This window comes from Hakea prostrata, chromosome 7, assembly GCF_041222555.1.
Source record: "Hakea prostrata isolate BN-2017 chromosome 7, UWA_Hpros_2, whole genome shotgun sequence".
In the NCBI taxonomy this organism is placed as follows: domain Eukaryota; kingdom Viridiplantae; phylum Streptophyta; class Magnoliopsida; order Proteales; family Proteaceae; genus Hakea; species Hakea prostrata.
In genome coordinates this window covers 2467686-2485340 of record NC_142606.1, presented here as the reverse complement: position 1 = coordinate 2485340, position 17655 = coordinate 2467686, and the positions used below count along the sequence as shown (strand labels likewise).

The 17655-nt window shown below is 36.0% G+C and overlaps 1 protein-coding gene across 1 annotated transcript; it reads right to left on the bottom strand.

The window, feature by feature from the left end:
- Window positions 1-1844: 1844 nt before the first annotated feature.
- On the bottom strand, window positions 1845-11060 carry LOC149008928 (ACT domain-containing protein ACR3-like). Its single transcript, XM_089161459.1, has 9 exons — window positions 10713-11060; window positions 9087-9191; window positions 7278-7412; window positions 7102-7147; window positions 5637-5751; window positions 5482-5549; window positions 4332-4952; window positions 4083-4187; window positions 1845-2675 (listed from the first exon to the last, which is right to left on the bottom strand). The coding sequence occupies exons 3-9, from the start codon at window positions 7346-7348 to the stop codon at window positions 2352-2354; spliced, it is 1350 nt and encodes a 449-aa protein (XP_089017585.1). The 5' UTR covers window positions 7349-7412; window positions 9087-9191; window positions 10713-11060; the 3' UTR covers window positions 1845-2351.
- Window positions 11061-17655: the final 6595 nt, after the last annotated feature.

Sequence of the window (17655 nt, the reverse complement as noted above, 5' to 3'; positions counted from 1 at the left end):
GTTACGTTTTCGCTCTGCACTGCTCTAGTTAAGAAAGAAAACAAATTTAGAGAAAAAGAGAGAGAGAGAGAGAGAGAGAGAGAGCGCGCGCGCGGGAGAAAGATGACGTGCACGTGATAGGACGCATGTGGATATCCACGTGTCGGACTGTGGAAGGCCTTTCGATCGAATCTGGATGGGACCCACAGAAAAATGGGATTATGGTGAGGGAGACCAGATTAACGATGGCCATTAAGCGACTAAAAAGTATGGAAAACTATTTTAGGGTAAGAAAGGAAATGCGGAAAGTTAAAGAAATCAACGGTCTAGATTGTAAGAATGATAAAGACTCGACAAGGAGAGGAAATTTCGGAAAACGATGGAATCGTGAATAAGGAAAAACAACTTTAGGGAAGATTGCGTTTGTTTAAAATCGAAACCGCTAAACATGCTTGTGGTGGATTGTGGGCCTGATCTGATCTGGGCCCATTCCATGAGAATGTGGAAGCATCTGTGCGACTGTGCATAGAAAAGGGGGTCAGGTTCTGTAGTATAGCCTTTTATAGGGTCAGCTCTTGTCTTGAAAATGATGTTACTGCAATAAGAGTAAAAAGGATACCTTTCTACCTTTGGTATAAATGCAGACAGTGCCATATATAATTCACTGATTTTGTATAGTAACTAATGTTACTGAAAATTTTTAGATGATCGTAGATTTACGTTCCCCTCACACTTTTCTAACACATATTAAGAGAATTCTACCTTTGATTCATTTTGACAAGCGAGGTCTATTTTTACTGTGTAATGAAGAAGTGAGACCATCACAGACCTCTACCCTAATGAATAGAAGATCCAGACTCCAGTGCTGTTGATTGCAATACGAATTACCCGATTTACTTATCTGAGTCACTATTCTTGAAATCATGCAAACCCTCTAATGGCAACTCGGACAACTCCCTTTTGCCTGACAAAATAGTAATAACGTACCCTGGTTGTGTCTCTTGGGGCCCATCAAACCAGCTACCTGCTTGCATTTGGTTTTGTCTTCTAAGAATTTGAGATCATATTCCACAAAATGTATTATTTAACAGACAACATGACACTCAGAAGCCACAAACCGAAAGGGTAAGGCTTTAAAAAGTTTCATTAAGATGGCCCATGAACCCGTTCGGGTTTCTGACCAGGTTCATTCCCATAATGAGGAAAAAAGAAGTTGCAGAAGAGACTGATGAGAAGATTATAGCTTATAATTATTTGAAAAGCATGGTTTCAGGCTCCAATGGGTGTAAATCCCTAGATAAGCTATGTTGCAACTTGCAATGTGGGGTCTAAGAGAAAGAAACAAACTAATACATGTCATATGTGCTACTTGATGGTTTCTGATAAAAATTGTTTCCTCTTTTCTGTTTTGAGTGTATCCGATGCAAAATCTGGGTTAGATTCCTTATCTTCAATTGGACAATTAATACATACTTTCTGTGGATGTGTGGATGATTTGATTGAATATGTTAGCCATGTTGAATGCTTTTATAAGAACCTTATCATTAAAATTCTGATTGGAGAAAGAACACTTTGGCAGATCCAAGACATGGATCGAGCTCTATTAAGAAACGTAAGCCATGTGAATAATAACGTAAAAGATTTTTATCAGAACTGCTTTGTGTCATGTTAAAGATTTACACAGCTATGATGAAAACTGGCAGAGACTATCTTCAAAGCAAAGTCTCTATTTCTTCATCATGACAAGTATTTGCATTGGAACCTTGAAACTTCCTCATCATCTTCAGATTTACTGTCTTGTTATGTACAAAAGGTTTCATTAATCTTCATGAACTACTTCAATAATATTATTCATAGGTGTTCTTTTCAAAAGCTGCTTTTCCCTTGCAAAGTAGTATGGACTCTATGGATGGAGAGGTGTTCAAGAATTTTTTTTAAAGATAAGGATAACATAGATGATATCAGTGAGATTTGGCAGTAGCTCACAAGTCATGACTGGCTTCAATTCCATGGAGATCTTTTGGGAGTTTCAGCTATGTATTTTACCAAATAACTGCAGAAATATGATAAGCTATGAGTCCTACTGTTCTGATTTTCTATCAAGTTGATGCCTATTTGATAGCATTTAACCTAGAAATCTCTCTCTCTCTCTCTCTGCTCCACTTCCTACATGATAAAACAGAAAACGTATTTGTATATATTAATTGATGGAAGCAAATAATTAATCAAACTTACTCACCCAGAAAAAAATTAATCCTCCATCAGAACTAAGCATAAACATGGCCTTTTGGCTGTTTCACAATTTTCTTTTCCTGAACATCTAGTATGTTCTGTACATTAATTGCAGGTTTATGTGAGCGAAGGGACCTGTTTCAAGGCAAGAATCGCTCAAACAAACTCCCAAAGAAGAAGCTTGTCTTACCCCATCCACTGGACTCAGGTGCCTCGTCACTGCCTGTTGGCACTTTCTTGACATTGAGCATCATAGTGTGTCCAATCTCTTTATGGAGCGCATCGATGGTTTTCACATCCACAGGATTCCCAGAAGCATCATTTACGTAGAAAACATTCATGGCTTTCTCCCCAACTGTTGTGACACCTGCTCTTGCAACAGTCAATCCATTCTCGCGAAAAATTCTAGTTACTTCAGATAGCAGCCCTACTCTATCTCTTGCACAAATCTCTAAGGTTAGACCCTGCAGTGCATTCAACAAGGAGCTTATATCCCAAATTTCAAATAGCATGGCCAATGTTAAGTATGTATTACAATTTTGTATAATCAACAAAATATACTAGAAGTGGCATCAAGGCCCTGCAAGATACTTGAGGATATCTTGATGCAACAGACATAGCTGAACTGCAATAAAGCATGAAGTTAAAATAAAATGGCACTACAAATGCATAGTTTAAATTAACAGTCATGGATGTTTGAATATTGGTAGAGTATGAAGGGGGAAAAAATGATACCTTAAGTTTCCACTGATATCAGTTTCATAAGGAATTATGAACCTAACTGGAATGAGGGAGGAGGAAAGAAAAGCATAGGGTTCTACAGTAAGTAATGAGAAGTAGACTTGTCCTAGCCTCTAACCATGCTGGAATTCCGATAGTAGGTCCTAATCCAAGCCTGATCTTGTGAACTCTAACCAATAGACAATCCCTTCATCGGTACTCTATACAAAAAAACAGATTGTGAAGGATTGTATTCTCCAGTCTTAAGATTAAAAGTGATAGTAAAACACTACAAATCTTAACTAGTAGACCTATCAATTCCTGGTATAATGCATAGGCTTATAAGTGAGACCAATGACGCAACTAAAAAACTAAGGAAAATGTATGTGACAGCCATGCATGTTGAGGAAATCATATCACGGCTGACAAATGGAAGATTTCATCCTTTAATCCTTTTTATGGTGAGTATTCCAGAGGGACCTTCAACATCAAGAAAGGGGAGGTCCTGGCTTTGAGGTCAGCAATGCTTTATACGCTGGTTGAAGCCGTGGAATAAAGTTCTTGTAGAATCTGATTGTCAGGAGTTAATCATATTTCTGATTCAGGAAAACCCATTCCTCACCACAGGATATTAGACCCATCCTCCCTGATATATTGTATTTAGGTTCTTGTCTTGAGGATTGTAGTTTTTCCTTTATTCCTAGACGGATCAACTTTGTTGCTGATTGTCTAGCAAGGAGGGCCATGTCTGTTTACAACAGAATGGCCTATATCCACTCCTTGGCTTCGTAGTCAATGTAATTCTGAGGTCCCGGCCTTGTCACCTCAATAATAAACACTTTGTTACCAAAAAAAGAATCAGCAAAACTAGAATGCTAGACATAAGGAACACCGAAGAGGGAAATAGCTCTACATTGACTACACGGGTGGACAACTGCAAATGGTTCAATATACAGAAAGTAATAAACATGTAAGACTGAAACCATCCTAGACAGCATACGAACAGAACATTTAGCACACATCAAGATTCAGCTACACAGCTTGAGACACTGAGAACATAAAACACATAATGGGACTATGTATTTATGCTACAATACAAGCAAAAACAGAACGAAGCAGGTTTTTTAGTTAGATTTGTAATGGTCCCTCACCTCAGATACTCTTCGCTGAATGGCAGCTTCAAGACACTTGATAACCCTCTGTTTCTCTCCTTCAGTATCAAGTATACAACCATCCATATGTCGTATATAATACTCCTATAAATTCCCATAAAATGAAATTAATAAGTGCCTCAATTCAAAATTCTGAATTGTGACATCGTTAGGATTGAAAAGTAAGGGTAAGTACTTCAGAACACTTCAGACAAAGATGGATATTGATCCAAAGATGGAGGCAAGTACCTGTAGTGCATAGTGGCCACTGGATGAGATGGAGGCATGAGAAACAACATACTGCATGTCCGTGAGTGTACACACAATGTCAAACAACAGTTTTGGTCTATCTTTGCATCGGACATTCACCACCGAATACCCCTTGTCCTCACACCGATCGACCGTGATAACTGGCCGGAATGCAGGTGCATAAGCCTTCTTTTCTGTAATCCCACCACCTTCATAGTCTCGTGCAGCAAACATCATCTGGTGGAGACGGCGGTCCATATGGGTGAACTCCACAGAGGAGCTAGTGCGAGCTGCTTTCGCGTCATCCACACGCCCTTGTACAATGTTCTTGAGCTGCTCCTCCATTGCAGACAATCGGATTGGATCCTCCACAGCACGACCTGTGGTGTCATCGTTGATGTAAAGAACACATGCTACATGCATGTTATGGGTCCATACTTCAGCGGCAACCACATTGCAGTGGAGGTTCGTGAGTACAGCTGAGATCTCTGATAAGAGACCTGGACGGTCCCTGCCAATCAGCTCAACGGCTGTATGGTCACCAATGGAGTGCACACCCACCCTCTTCCCTGGCCAAGCCTTCACCCCATTTGTCACAGTGTGACCCTTTGGTCCTAGAGCCTACATACGCAAAATCACAAAAATTTACTCATCTACAAAACAAAAAACTGTAAATCATACTCTAGAAACTCTAGTATAGTAGCGGATTAGGCCATTTACTCAGAAGGAAGCAAGTCCATAGGGTTGTTGATCCTTGACCTAAACCAAGTTGGTTTTCAGCATTTGAGATGGCTGAACCTTCAGCCACCCACCGGACTAGGTCTGACTTAATAGCAGTGAACCCATCACGGAATCGAGACCAATAGACTGCTCAACGAGCATTTCATGCCACACATTGGAACTGATAGGCAGGAATTCAAGATGGTTCAAACAGAGCCAGGAAGGCTCTCATTTTGGATTCCTGGATAGATGGAAGAGTTTTGAAACAGAACTACAATTTTGTTTTCCCTCTTTATAATTTTGTCTCTGTTGCCATCTGCACATTTCTCTTATCCAAATATTTTAGAGACTTGTTATCTACGAAAGAACGTCCTTACCATCCTCTTTCTGGGAAAAAAATTGGAAGGAGACAAAGAAAGAAAAAACTTACATTCTCGATGTGTTCAATGGTTCTAGTATCTGTAACCTTGTTTCCTCGCTGGTCGGTAACGTGAAACACTGTTGATCCATAAAGCAAAGGTAAGCATCAAGTGCGTGTGTATAACAGAGAGAGAGACAGAGAGAGAGAGAATGTTTGCTTTATACCGTCCATAAACCATCCGCCATCAGAAGAGATGTAAGCCTTGGAGATAATGAGATCAAGATCCGTTAGAACTTGGACTACTTCAAGCAGTATGCCTGGCTTGTTCATGCTGTCCACCTGCAAAGCCAAATTCACCCATAATGTATCATATTGGATTAATTAAGTTAATCTTTCAATTGATATTTCTATCAGTAAGATTAGTTTATTTTAATATGTATTAATAAAAATGTCTTGTTCCAACATTTTTGAAAATTTTCCTAGTCATTCTAGAAATAAAGAAAGTTTCACACTATATATCATCTTTCGCCCCCAAAAAATAACTAGCACTCAGAAGTACTTGAGATCAGATTCCAGATGATGGATTCGTTTGCATTCGTTGGTAAAATAGTAGGAGCATGATCCATCTATGCAGGGAAGAAAAAAAATTCCTCTCCAATATATATTGAAAATCAAGAATTCAGAGCGAAATACTTCGATGATTAGTTGAATTTGACCAATTAAATAAGTTTGACATAATATTTAAAATATTTGACAAAATTAAAATTTATATACCGTTTTTCTCATCCAAATAACCGTAAATGTTTATTTTTTATTTTTTATTACTTTTTACCATAAATTAAGAGCTGAGATTAAAGCGATCAAACCAAGTCTTTTTTGGGTTTAAAACTACAATGTTTAAAAATATGTTGAGAAAAAACACATGATTAACCAATTTACACTATACGCTAGGGAGCCTACCCCTTTTTTGGGGTCAAAGGGCCCATTATCCTCTCATACGGTATAATACAGAGGTGTAATTTTATCCCCTCGCTTACCAAAAGAAATTTATCCCCTCCTTGCCCCCAACGTAATGGATTTGGATTCTTCTAGATTCATGTACTTAATTATTTTTTCTAAGATCTAAGGATAGGGAATACTTCGGCTGACTGTTCACTGATCTATATGGAAATGTCTAGTGCATCCTTCACCAAAAAATGAAAAATGACAAAAAACGCATCAAACGTTATTTCTTCGAACAATGATTAAGTCTAGAGAATTAAGAAATCAGATCTTCTCAAGTCTGTCCAACATGTAGTTAATTATGCGACAGGCTATGTCGTGTGCCAAGCACATCAATCATTCGATGTATGTTTGACTAAGGCTTGAAATTATATTTCGACAGAAGATTATGCTCTTCTTACACTTAATTACCACATATGTAAGAAGAAGACTCGCCTTTGATTTCTAGCAAGATAGATCAGGCGTGCCTCCCTCTAAAGTATATGATTGAGAAGTGTCAAAGGAGCATAATCTTAATTCGTTGAATGTTAGGGCATTGGAGAGGATGAAAGTCCAGATGATAAAACTACAATATGCTTCTAGTTATGTTCCGTTCCACTTAGAAATACTGCATATCAATCTTTAAAGGCAATCTGCTAAATATAACTTGGTGTAATTTGTATCGATAGAGATCAATTGAGAGTTTACCTTCACCAATGTGCAATCTTTGCAAGTCTCATTGTCAATGGACACCCTACATTGTGAATGAAAGTAGACACAACATGAAAAGCTTTAGTTAGCATAAGAGCATTATAGAGATTCATGGATTGAACTTTGATGGGGGTAAAGATATCAAAGTTGGATAAGTGTGAAGAAAACCTAACCTTGGAGGATTTATGCGAAGGTTCAAGTTTTCATACTCGGGATCAAAGTAGGGCCAGCAAACTCTGTCCATCAAATCACTCCTCCTATTTCTAAGTTTCTCCTTTGCAATGGCACACTGTCTAGTCTCGATAAGTCTGCAAGCCACAAGAAGTTCATTTGAGGCACACTATAAAGTGAGTGTGGATCTTTCTAGACTCCTATCTTAAATTTTCCAACCCATGGCGGATGATTCATTTACTTTCCTAAGCTATTGATTATTCACTTTGTAGCACAACATCTTTGACTATTTTCAACGGCCAGTCAAACGAGTTGACCGTTGGATTCTATAAATATTTAAAATAGATTTCACATGTCTAACATCTCTTCTTTTCAATGAAAAAATTTTTTCAAAAAATAAAAGAAATCTATCAAACAAGTTGCCATCTATCAGAAAGAACACCTCTTGATGAAAGATTTGGTTTTAAATTTAAATTACACACAACCTGTGAAAATATTTCAAAATTTCAAAACCCCCAAAATGAAAGAAAGTTCGAGGTATTAATTGCTCACAACACAATAGGAGTTTGAAGATATTATTCTCACTATTCATGATGGGTGAATAATACTTATTTTTTAGATTTTAAATTAATTACCTTTATTGGTATCAAAAAATATTTAAAATCTTTTAAATAAATTAAAGGTGTCTCAGTTGGCAATGATTAAAATATTAATGAAGAGGTCATGAGTTTGATTCTCTATGATACCATATGTATCCCTTATGCCAAAAAAGAACTTTTTACAATACAAAATTCAAAATCCTTTAGGGTTCAACCATCAGCCTTGAACCAATTAAAACAAATACCTTATTGAATCGGTTCTACATGCTAAACTTATTAAAAAAAACTAGATAATCCTTATACTCTAGGTACATTATTAATGGTTTTCAGCGGATATACATCATATATGAGCCATTTTTATCTCAAGCCAAAAATTGGGCCTACATGTACTGTTTCTAGCTAAACAATTCGAGATTTTGTTTCAGAGCTTGAAAAATAGGTAACCCAACAAAAATTGTAACTGGAATCATTTAAAAACCATTTGAGCGAAACTATTTACTACTCTGCTTTGATTTGAAATATTTAAACCGTTTTAGTTAATCTCATCGATTTAATATTTTGATTCTCTACCCATTAGAGTAAATGCCTGTGTTCCCACTTAAGAGGGGGGGCCTACCTCAGAATGCTGAAAAATAAATAAAAAGTGGAATCTCCCGGTAGATCTTATGTGGACTATACTCCTAATGTATGACAGAGAGATGTAAGGAGAGCATCACTGTTTTACCCAAATAGATAGAAAATCTAAACTTCTATCGAGATAGAGGTTTGTGCTCTCGTCACACTTCTTCACTACATATTACAAGGAGCTCACCTCTTATTTTTCCTATCAAAATTCAAAACTGACTCTTCCTCTTTTATATATATATATATAAAAGAACACGTATCTCTAGCTTGACGCTGCATTGGACTTCACCATCCAACATTCAGTGGGAATTAGATGCCATAGGAATAGAATCTAATTTTTCCCGTTTCCATGAATCCTAAGGTTGACTCTGTCTGACGAAGACTATTGTTGTGGACCAGGGACACAATGGCGCAGTTGGTCCACAACAATAGCAAACGCATAACCCAAGGTAATGGGAAACTGCACAAAGTTGATCCAATTGATGAAATTGCGAAACAAAAACAAATACAATGGCCGTGTAGCCGTGAAGGTGAAGCAAAGCTTCAACTTCGCTGAATAAACCCTGTAGAAAGAGAGAGTAATAGTACCTTGTTTGGTTAAATTAAAGAGAAGCAGGACGTTTGGAGGGAGTAGAATCAACGGTCCCAAACCGATCTTCTTAGATATGCTTTTTACATGATGAAATCTCCACCCTGCAACAAGTAAGAAACAGCGGGAAAAAAAAAATAAGTGAATGTGATTTTCACAATAAAGAAACAGACAGCACAAATGCTGCTTGTCCTTGCAGCCTTGTGTTTATTAATATTTCAAATCCATGGACCTTCCAAAGGGACGATTTTGGAAGTGGCTGGGCCAACCTGACCGTATTGTGCTTGTGAAGGTGTCTGTGGTGCCACCCTCGGATAATGTCACATGAGTTTCATTAAAATAAGTATTCAAAGCAAAACTGATTTTTTATTATTTTTTTAAATGAACTGAATCAGTTGAATTTAATAGAAACGCACCAAACAGGTAAAACCCAACTTGACCTCGGTTGCAAAGAACGCCTCGTGTCGCGGTGTGAAGCTGCATAGCTATGCTCGCAGGAGTCGTCATTTGGTTCCATGAAAAGATGGAAATCCATAAAAACGTGATCATTTTTGGCCATATTGTATAGGTGTAGGTGCTGTTTGTTGCATTCGACCAGTTAGCGTCAACTTATGGCACAGCTTTCTAGGAATATTTGAAGAAATGGATTTCCAAAAAGGAGAGGAGGAGAAGAAGCCCAGGCTCTAATGGTGAGTGCCCATACATGCTTAAAGAATCCATAGAGTTCAAAAAAGGTTTAGAAGAATGATTACCAGGATAAGAAAAGATCAAGACTGGAATGCAAAGTTGGAAGTAATGAAAATTAATTTTCTGCTCATCGTCAATTAATCAAATCGAAATCAAGTCTAATTTTGTTTATTCTCGAACAATTGTGACCGTTAATACTATTCTAATGGCTACTCCACTCAATTAGATGGCCAATAGCAAAAGTACTCAACCTACACGATTTTCGCAGTTCGCAGAATCTAGCGGGAAGAAAATCATAGTCATTGATGTCATCATAAATTCATGATACAGTGAGTTTCAGAAGAATTTCAATTAAAGGAAAGGTAGTTTTTGCAGGAAGAGAAGAGAGGAATTGGCGGAATCTTTAATCTTTCACAGAAAGAGTGTGACCTAGAGATGTGAATTTATTATTCAACACAAGGAGAAGCATTTCTTTTCGGAGAGAAATAGCAGGAAAAAAAAAACTATCGAGAATATTTCCAAAGTTTGTTGCTGTTTGTGACCAAAAACAGATTTCCAGAGTTTACTGGCATTTGTTGGAGAAAAAAAAAACTTTTCGAAACAATTAATCATCAATTTTGCATAATTCTCGCGTCTGCAATAATGGAAGGTTACTACTCTCAGAACAAATATCGCAAAAGAAGTCGAATTGTAGCGGGATATCAAGAAGATTAATTAATTCCAGAGAAAACAAGTAGGTTTTCAGATATACGTTTCATGATGAAACACAAATCCAACAATAACTCACTCAATTGTGAAGAGAATTTGAAACAGAAAGAGAAACACCTGCAGAGCTTCGGAAACGAACGAAACCGCAAAGAAATTGAAGAAGGCTGAAATTTTAAAGAAGAACACCAAACGACAGTTCAAAGAAGATGAAGAAGAAGAAATAAACTCACCTTCAAATCGTCAGCCAGTGATCGTCGATTGCTATTCATGAAGCATCGCCAACAAGAGTTTTTAAATATATCGAATTGCAACTGGTTTGAGGCTTAATTCTGCTTTCGACGTTGGAAGAGCACTTGCAGAGAAAGGGCGCTGGATTGTGTCTCTGGTTGAGAGAAGCTTTTGAGGGATAAAAATCCAAAAGAAAAAACGATTAAACAAAAAGCGTTCGAACAAAAGTGATGACTCGATACGATGTGGGAAGTCCGTTAAATAATCACGGTGGAAATTAAAAAAAAAAAACACAACTGTTTAAAAACTATTTTTCTTCTTCTTGCTTGATTTTCTTTTCTGTAATTTTACTAGTGATCATAACGCATTGACGCGGCGAACGAACGTCTGAGCCTGTAAACAATTGTAGAAATTAAAAAGAATGGTCTCTGAAATTTCTGCTTATGGCTTTGTCGTTCCTGTTGTCACTGAATAATTTCGTGATCCCGTACAGCTGGGGATCACGTAAGCATGCACATTCTGGGACCCAGTGAGATGTCCTTTTGGAAATTTACGAGGATGCCCATGGGGATTAAAATAATCCCTCTGTAAAATATGGTGACGTGGTGCCGATGCGGACGAACAGGGATTTGATTCTGGCTTGAAGTGGGAGTGGGTCTTTTTGATTGGATGGTAAGGTATTAGTGGTGTGGTGATGATGGTCATTATGATTTGAAATCCAATTTCAACCCTAAACAGGAATCTTCGGTTTGACCTTTTCACTCTTGTAAATTTGGTGAAAGGATTTATTCACCGCGGAAGGAATGACTCTTACTAGCTGCCTTCAATGCACATTTGACGGCTACAGACACTCGAAGTTTGTGACTCAATCATCTAAGATTCTTTATTGGCCAATAATAGTCTAACATGTCTTTAAAAGACAATATTATTTTTTTATTTAAAAAACGTTTACAATAAATATCTGCATTAATATATTAAAAAATATCAAAGCAAATTATATTGATACTTCCAAAATAAAGGCTTTAAAGTGCTGACATCTTACTTTATATTTGAAAAACACAGACACCCCAATTCATTAGATTAATTAAATTGAATCGAAGCAAATACCCGTTTGGTTGTAAAATCTCTAGATCTGTCGGTTTAGTGTAAAGGTGATCGATTGGGGGGGGTGAATCCGGATTTCAAAAAAGTTCATGCATTCACAAAAATCTGTCGATCAAATAAATTTTGGATGAATCATCATTCCCACCAAACCTATTTTATATTATAACTCCTGATTTGGTCTAGATTTGAATTTCGATATTTGAATCTCGCTCATGCCTAAACACACTAGTACATTCTGTTAGTTAAATCGTTTAACTCACTGTTTACTTTTCTTTAATTTCAAAAATACCCTTACTAAATATGAAGAAAAGAAAGAAAAAAAACCAACAACAATGTAACTTTCGTATAGGACACATTTTTTATATATTGGTAAATGAGAATAAGATTTATTGGGAATAAGTTTGATAGAAAAGAGTACAATGGTTTTTGCAATAATATAACTAATTGTTCTATAAGAATATGACTTATTTGTTTTTCAAATATAAAGTGAAGTGTCAGTGCTTTAAGATATCTATTTTAGGGTGCTAATACAATTTGCTCAAAAAACAAAAAAAAAAAAAAAGTTGTCAAAGAGAATAGGGGAATCAAGGGTTATCTTTGATAATAGCTTCTTATGTAGAAGCCTTAAAATTAATGAAGTTTTATATTTGAATCTTTGACCATACACATCTGACACTAAGATTAAACTTTGATGAATGAATTTTATATGAGAGCACGATTCTTGTATCACTATTCTGATCAAGGAAAATGCAAATACAATACAATGTCAAGTTGAAGAAACCTAATGATCATTAGCATACCCTTGTATTTAGATATATGACACGTCTCCCGACAATGAATATGTTCTATGTATTTTGTTAAGATTATCTTTCAAAAATTAAAGTACTTTTAAGAAATTTTCTTTTTTAATCATAAAAGAAACCTTTAGGAAGTTTGATTTAGTAAGTTTCTTCTTAACTTTCCGTGCATTAGGAAAACTTTTGAAACAAAAGGAATGTAGACCTAATCCTTTTTATTATTTATTCATGGTACGCAAGCATCGATAAAGGCTAACAAGATCTCGTATAATTCTACAGCATTTAAAGAATCTTTCATAAGATGATAAATGGGAAACACCACAAGTTGTGGTCGAATATATAGAAAAAAAAGAGAGGGACGAGGTGCTTGGACGAGCTTTTAACTAACTAAAGGAGTTAGGAAGTTTTCCAAAGATTCCATATGCTGCATCCATGGAATTATAAATTAAATTTAAAAAAATTATTTATTTAACTTTTGAAAATGCATTTAGAGGGAGGAACATAAACATTAATTATATTCTGACAATAAAATTTTAATTTTAACATTCTAAGTCAAATAAATAAGTAAAAAAAATTAGGGCACAACATATGAAGGCAAACAACTGGAGAAATTGGTACATAATTAGGTAGAGCTGCTCAAAAAGAGAATAAGAAAGAAAAAGGAAAATTAAGGTGGTGCATTAGAATCTACTTTTGGGGGCTTTGGCAAAGATTAAAAAGGGATCCATAAGTGAATTTCCTAAATAGATGGAGCTTGGTTCGCTGATGGAGTAATGGTCCTCTATTGGGAGCTTTATGGGTGATGTTTATAATTGCTAACAAGAAAAAAAAGCTATAACAAAAGGGTTAGAGGTAAATAAATAAATATTATTTGTAATGGAAAATCTTATGGATAGATACGCCACATTATTTAAAGCTTGGTCACTGATGTCATTTTTTTTTTTCTTCTTGTTATTTTATGTCTAGGTATATTTAGTTAATTTGTTAAAAATTATCAAATTACATCAAAGGAGTTACATGGCACTATCATCATGATTAGGGCTAATCTAATACGTAACAATATATGTTGCAAAGTAAGATGTTAATTTTGTCAGCTTCTTCCCATCTTTACCTGGTAGTTAGTCATTTTCCAGCCATATCAAGCTGATATTTTTGCGTGCATCATTGTTTGGCCATCTTTTACTTCTTGGTTGGTGAATCTTTGTTCTCTTTCCTTGGCTTTACCATTTGAATAAATCATCTATTTACCTTAGGGAAAGAAAAAAAAAAAGTTGACATGTCCGTTCAAAAAGTAAAAAAGTTGACATGTCCATTTTTGACTAAAGTTGAATTTATTCCCCCCTTGACCAGGTGGTTGGTCCCATGCCTAGATGGAATGGGGAAGGAATTACAGAGGATGTGGATCCGAAGGGAGGTGGTGATAGGGGAGGGACAATAGTGATGCCAGCAAAATAAAAGAAGAAAATAGGTGACCCATTAGGATTGGGTTTAGAGGGCATTTACATCTTTACGCACAAAGAGGGGTAATATGATCATTTCCAACCCTTACTTGGCATTCAAAAGGCTTAACCGTCAACAAAGTTAATTTTATACAAATCTTTTTTGGCAAAAAAAAAATCAAAGTTAATTTAATAATTTGAATTATGGCCTGAGGAGAAGTCATGAAATGCATTTAAGGGGGCACCTTAAAAAAAAAAAACTCTAGAAACAAACCAAGTCCTTATTTGTTTAAAACCAGTAAGAAATTATAAAACCAAATCAGACCAATCAATTCATACAAATTAAAACCGGACTGAACCAACTGATGGATAAGCGGAAGGTGTGAAGCTTCACTTATGTTATTGAACTATTGATACTTCGCTTCTCAAAAAGTTTCAATGATAATCATGGAAACATGGTATATATAATTGCTTTTTATTTATTTTATTTATTTATTTATTTATTTATCAAAAACTGAAAATTTTCATTAAGAAATACTATTAAGGCTAGGAAACCTCGATGACAACTTTAATGATAAAGAGAGGTGGAATAGACCACCAAGATCAAGTGAGAGAGTTTTACAAAGTACCCACATTCTAACATTTAGGAATATAATAGAAATAAACATGATGAAAAGGGGGAAATCCTTTGTTGTGCATGGCAATGCACTTTTATACCAAATCATAGGCTGAAATTTAAAGTTTGATTTAAAAATTGAAAAGTTCAAAAAAGTCTTATAGTTTCTTTGATTTCCCAGGCTATGATTTTGTATAAAAGTGCATTGTTCTGCACAATAGAGAATTGCGCACAGCAGAAGATGTTTTCCATGTTGAAAATCTGAAGATAACCTAACAATCTCATAAACTAAATTAAGGCTCATCCAATCTAGAGAAGAAGGATAGCCCTCAAAGCTAGCTTTGTTGGTAAGCAATCAGAATTGATTATCTCACCTATGCTCCGTATTGGTCACATAGTTAACAATATTTGCACATTAAAAGTAGTAGTTAGTCATGGCAAATTGGACACAAACATCAAGACCACAACATAGTGCTGCATATCTAGGTTTTCAAATACACCGAACAAGAGCATTCCATAATTGATTTACCCCCTCTTTATCTTCAAACCCTTTGAATTTATTCTGGATAAAGTCCATCCAATCATGGAGATGGACACCATAAAATTCCGATGACATCAAGACGCAAAGGAGAGAGTTTCCAACATTCACGCACATGAGGGCAATAAAACAATGCATATATCTTCAATTCGATTCCCACATACCAAACAAGGGGGGGGGGGAGGGGCAAAGTTGCTCTTCTTGTAAAGTGAAGAGGATCTCCAAGAAATATTTAATTTTTGGTAACGTAAGAATGTACTGAATCTTATTCGAAAACACACATAAAGAAGATGATGAAGCAATACTACCTTATGCATCAACTATCGAGAGGCATTGAAAATATGCCAATCATGCAATGAACTTTCCATTTTTGATCTTATACATATATATACTATCATTAGAATAGCTCAAATCGAAAGAATCTAAAGGCTAAACCCAAACCCAATAACATTACGACACATGCATAATGCATGTGGTGATGAATCAATTGTCACGATCATAGGACATGCATGAGTCATTTGTTTCACAATCATAAGTTTATGTTCAATGCTTTCCTACCTTTTCTTATCTTTAGAGGCATACCACTCACTCTCACTCATAAAGGAGTGCTCGTAGTGTACTAAATAATACCCTAAAGAACAAATCAACTTTTACTATAGACAAGGACATGGGGTAAAGGGTCCAGTTCTATTTTCTTTTTTGGTGTCAAGGAAGAACTATAGAACAATTTTTACAATGCTTAGCACTAAGTGGGGAACAACAATGCTGAGGTCTACCCTACCTTTGGTGGGAATGTGGGATTTGATTCTGATATCATTGGTTAGAATTTATATATAAAAATCGTCCTTGAAAACTGACCCTAAATGGTGCCCAAATACATATCAATTTCCTTTACTAGTTTTCCATATCTAATATGAGATTTGTTATCTTTGCCTTCGACAAGGAATCCAAAAATCAATCACTGCATCATGATATTTGACTCATTTCCTTAGATCAAATTAAGCATAGAGGACACAACTATTGTTTGGTCAACATGACATAGCTTTAATTTGCTTATCACTATGTGTCATTCACTTCTTAGAGAGGTAGATGGAATCACCATCTTCTTTAGAGGGGCATTTAGGTATTTGGGGCCCATGGAGTTGACCTTCTTTTATTTTTTCTCATAGTTTTAATGCGTTGTATATGTTTGGAACGGGTATTGTTGACATTGAAATTAATATGGTATAAAACTTCGAATCAGCACGTATCGGTCGTATCAAGAGATAGCACGTATCGGTTGTATCAAGAGATCGTTATGTTGCAAAATACGTATTTTCCTTACCGACAATACAATACCAATACCTTGAACCGTGCTCTCTCTTAATATGTAACATGGATAAACCAATAAGACATTTTTTTTTTTTTCATTTTCTTTCCCTGGGTTGAACAACAGTCTGGTTGTGACTTCTCTCTTGGGCTCAACAATTGTAAAGGCCTAACATAAAGTAGGCCCAAGCCTGACCCATATGGAGAAGGTCCACTTCACTGTAATTCTTTTTTTATTTTTTTATTTTTATTTTTTTATTATTTTATTTTTTTAACAAAGCTGAAATTCTTTTTTTTTTTGAACAAAGCTGAATTATGTTAAGCTCTCAAGCTGGAGACCTGAGGCAAAATTTCACTGTAACTAATGTTAGGTTAATGCATTTTCAAAATTTCAAGAAACAAAAAAGTCTGAAATGTTTATGAGTCTACTGGGTTATGTATGGGTTAAGCTTTATATGGCTTTTCACCAGCGTATATGTTGAGGTTTGTTTGTTGGTTTTAGAAACATTTGTAAAAGGATTAAGAGAAAGTAAGCTTAGGCTAATCCTTAGGGTTGTGCTTCAGTGCTGCGCAAGCACTAAGTTGCCTACGGTTGGGATTTAAAGTGGTGTCGATTACTTGTTTTATTTTTTCTATTTTTTTTTAAGTTTCAATAGGTGTAGTTCAAAAAGTGAAGAAAAAAAAAATCAAAATGGGTGGTCAAGATTGATCACCATAATTGATCCTCGACAGCAAGAAGCTCATCGATGCACATTAATTGCGCAGCACTAAAGCCAAACACCACAGCCAGACCATCAAATGGAAAAAGTCACGTGATGTCCTTATAGTAATCCTTTAGGCCTAGATATAATATTGAATGCTATTACTGTACATGGGTGAAAAAATCATACACGTGATTAAATCATAGAACATATGGAAAGGATTCTGTGTTACCTAACTTACATCCACCCAACAAGAAAAAGAAGAAAAGTCATCACAAAGCACGACTCAGACACCATATCAGGATCGTACGGTAGATAGAGGAGTTTCGTTGACATCACGGTTCATCAATCACATCCACGGATCCAACTTGCGTTCACACCTTCCTGCTCGTGCGTGCATGTGTACATTTGTACCTTTCTCCGGAGAACGTTAGAACGCGTA

What these genes read in the sequence shown, in the direction of transcription:
- LOC149008928 (XM_089161459.1), bottom strand. Translation starts at nt 7,348, where the DNA reads ATGGACAGAGTTTGCTGGCCCTACTTTGATCCCGAGTATGAAAACTTG. An exon ending in AAGATTGCACATTGGTGAAG is followed by an intron (nt 5,752 to 7,101) that starts GTAAACTCTCAA and finishes TTGGCTTTGCAG; the next exon opens with GTGGACAGCATGAACAAGCC. An exon ending in CCATTGAACACATCGAGAAT is followed by an intron (nt 4,953 to 5,481) that starts GTAAGTTTTTTC and finishes TTGCGTATGTAG; the next exon opens with GCTCTAGGACCAAAGGGTCA.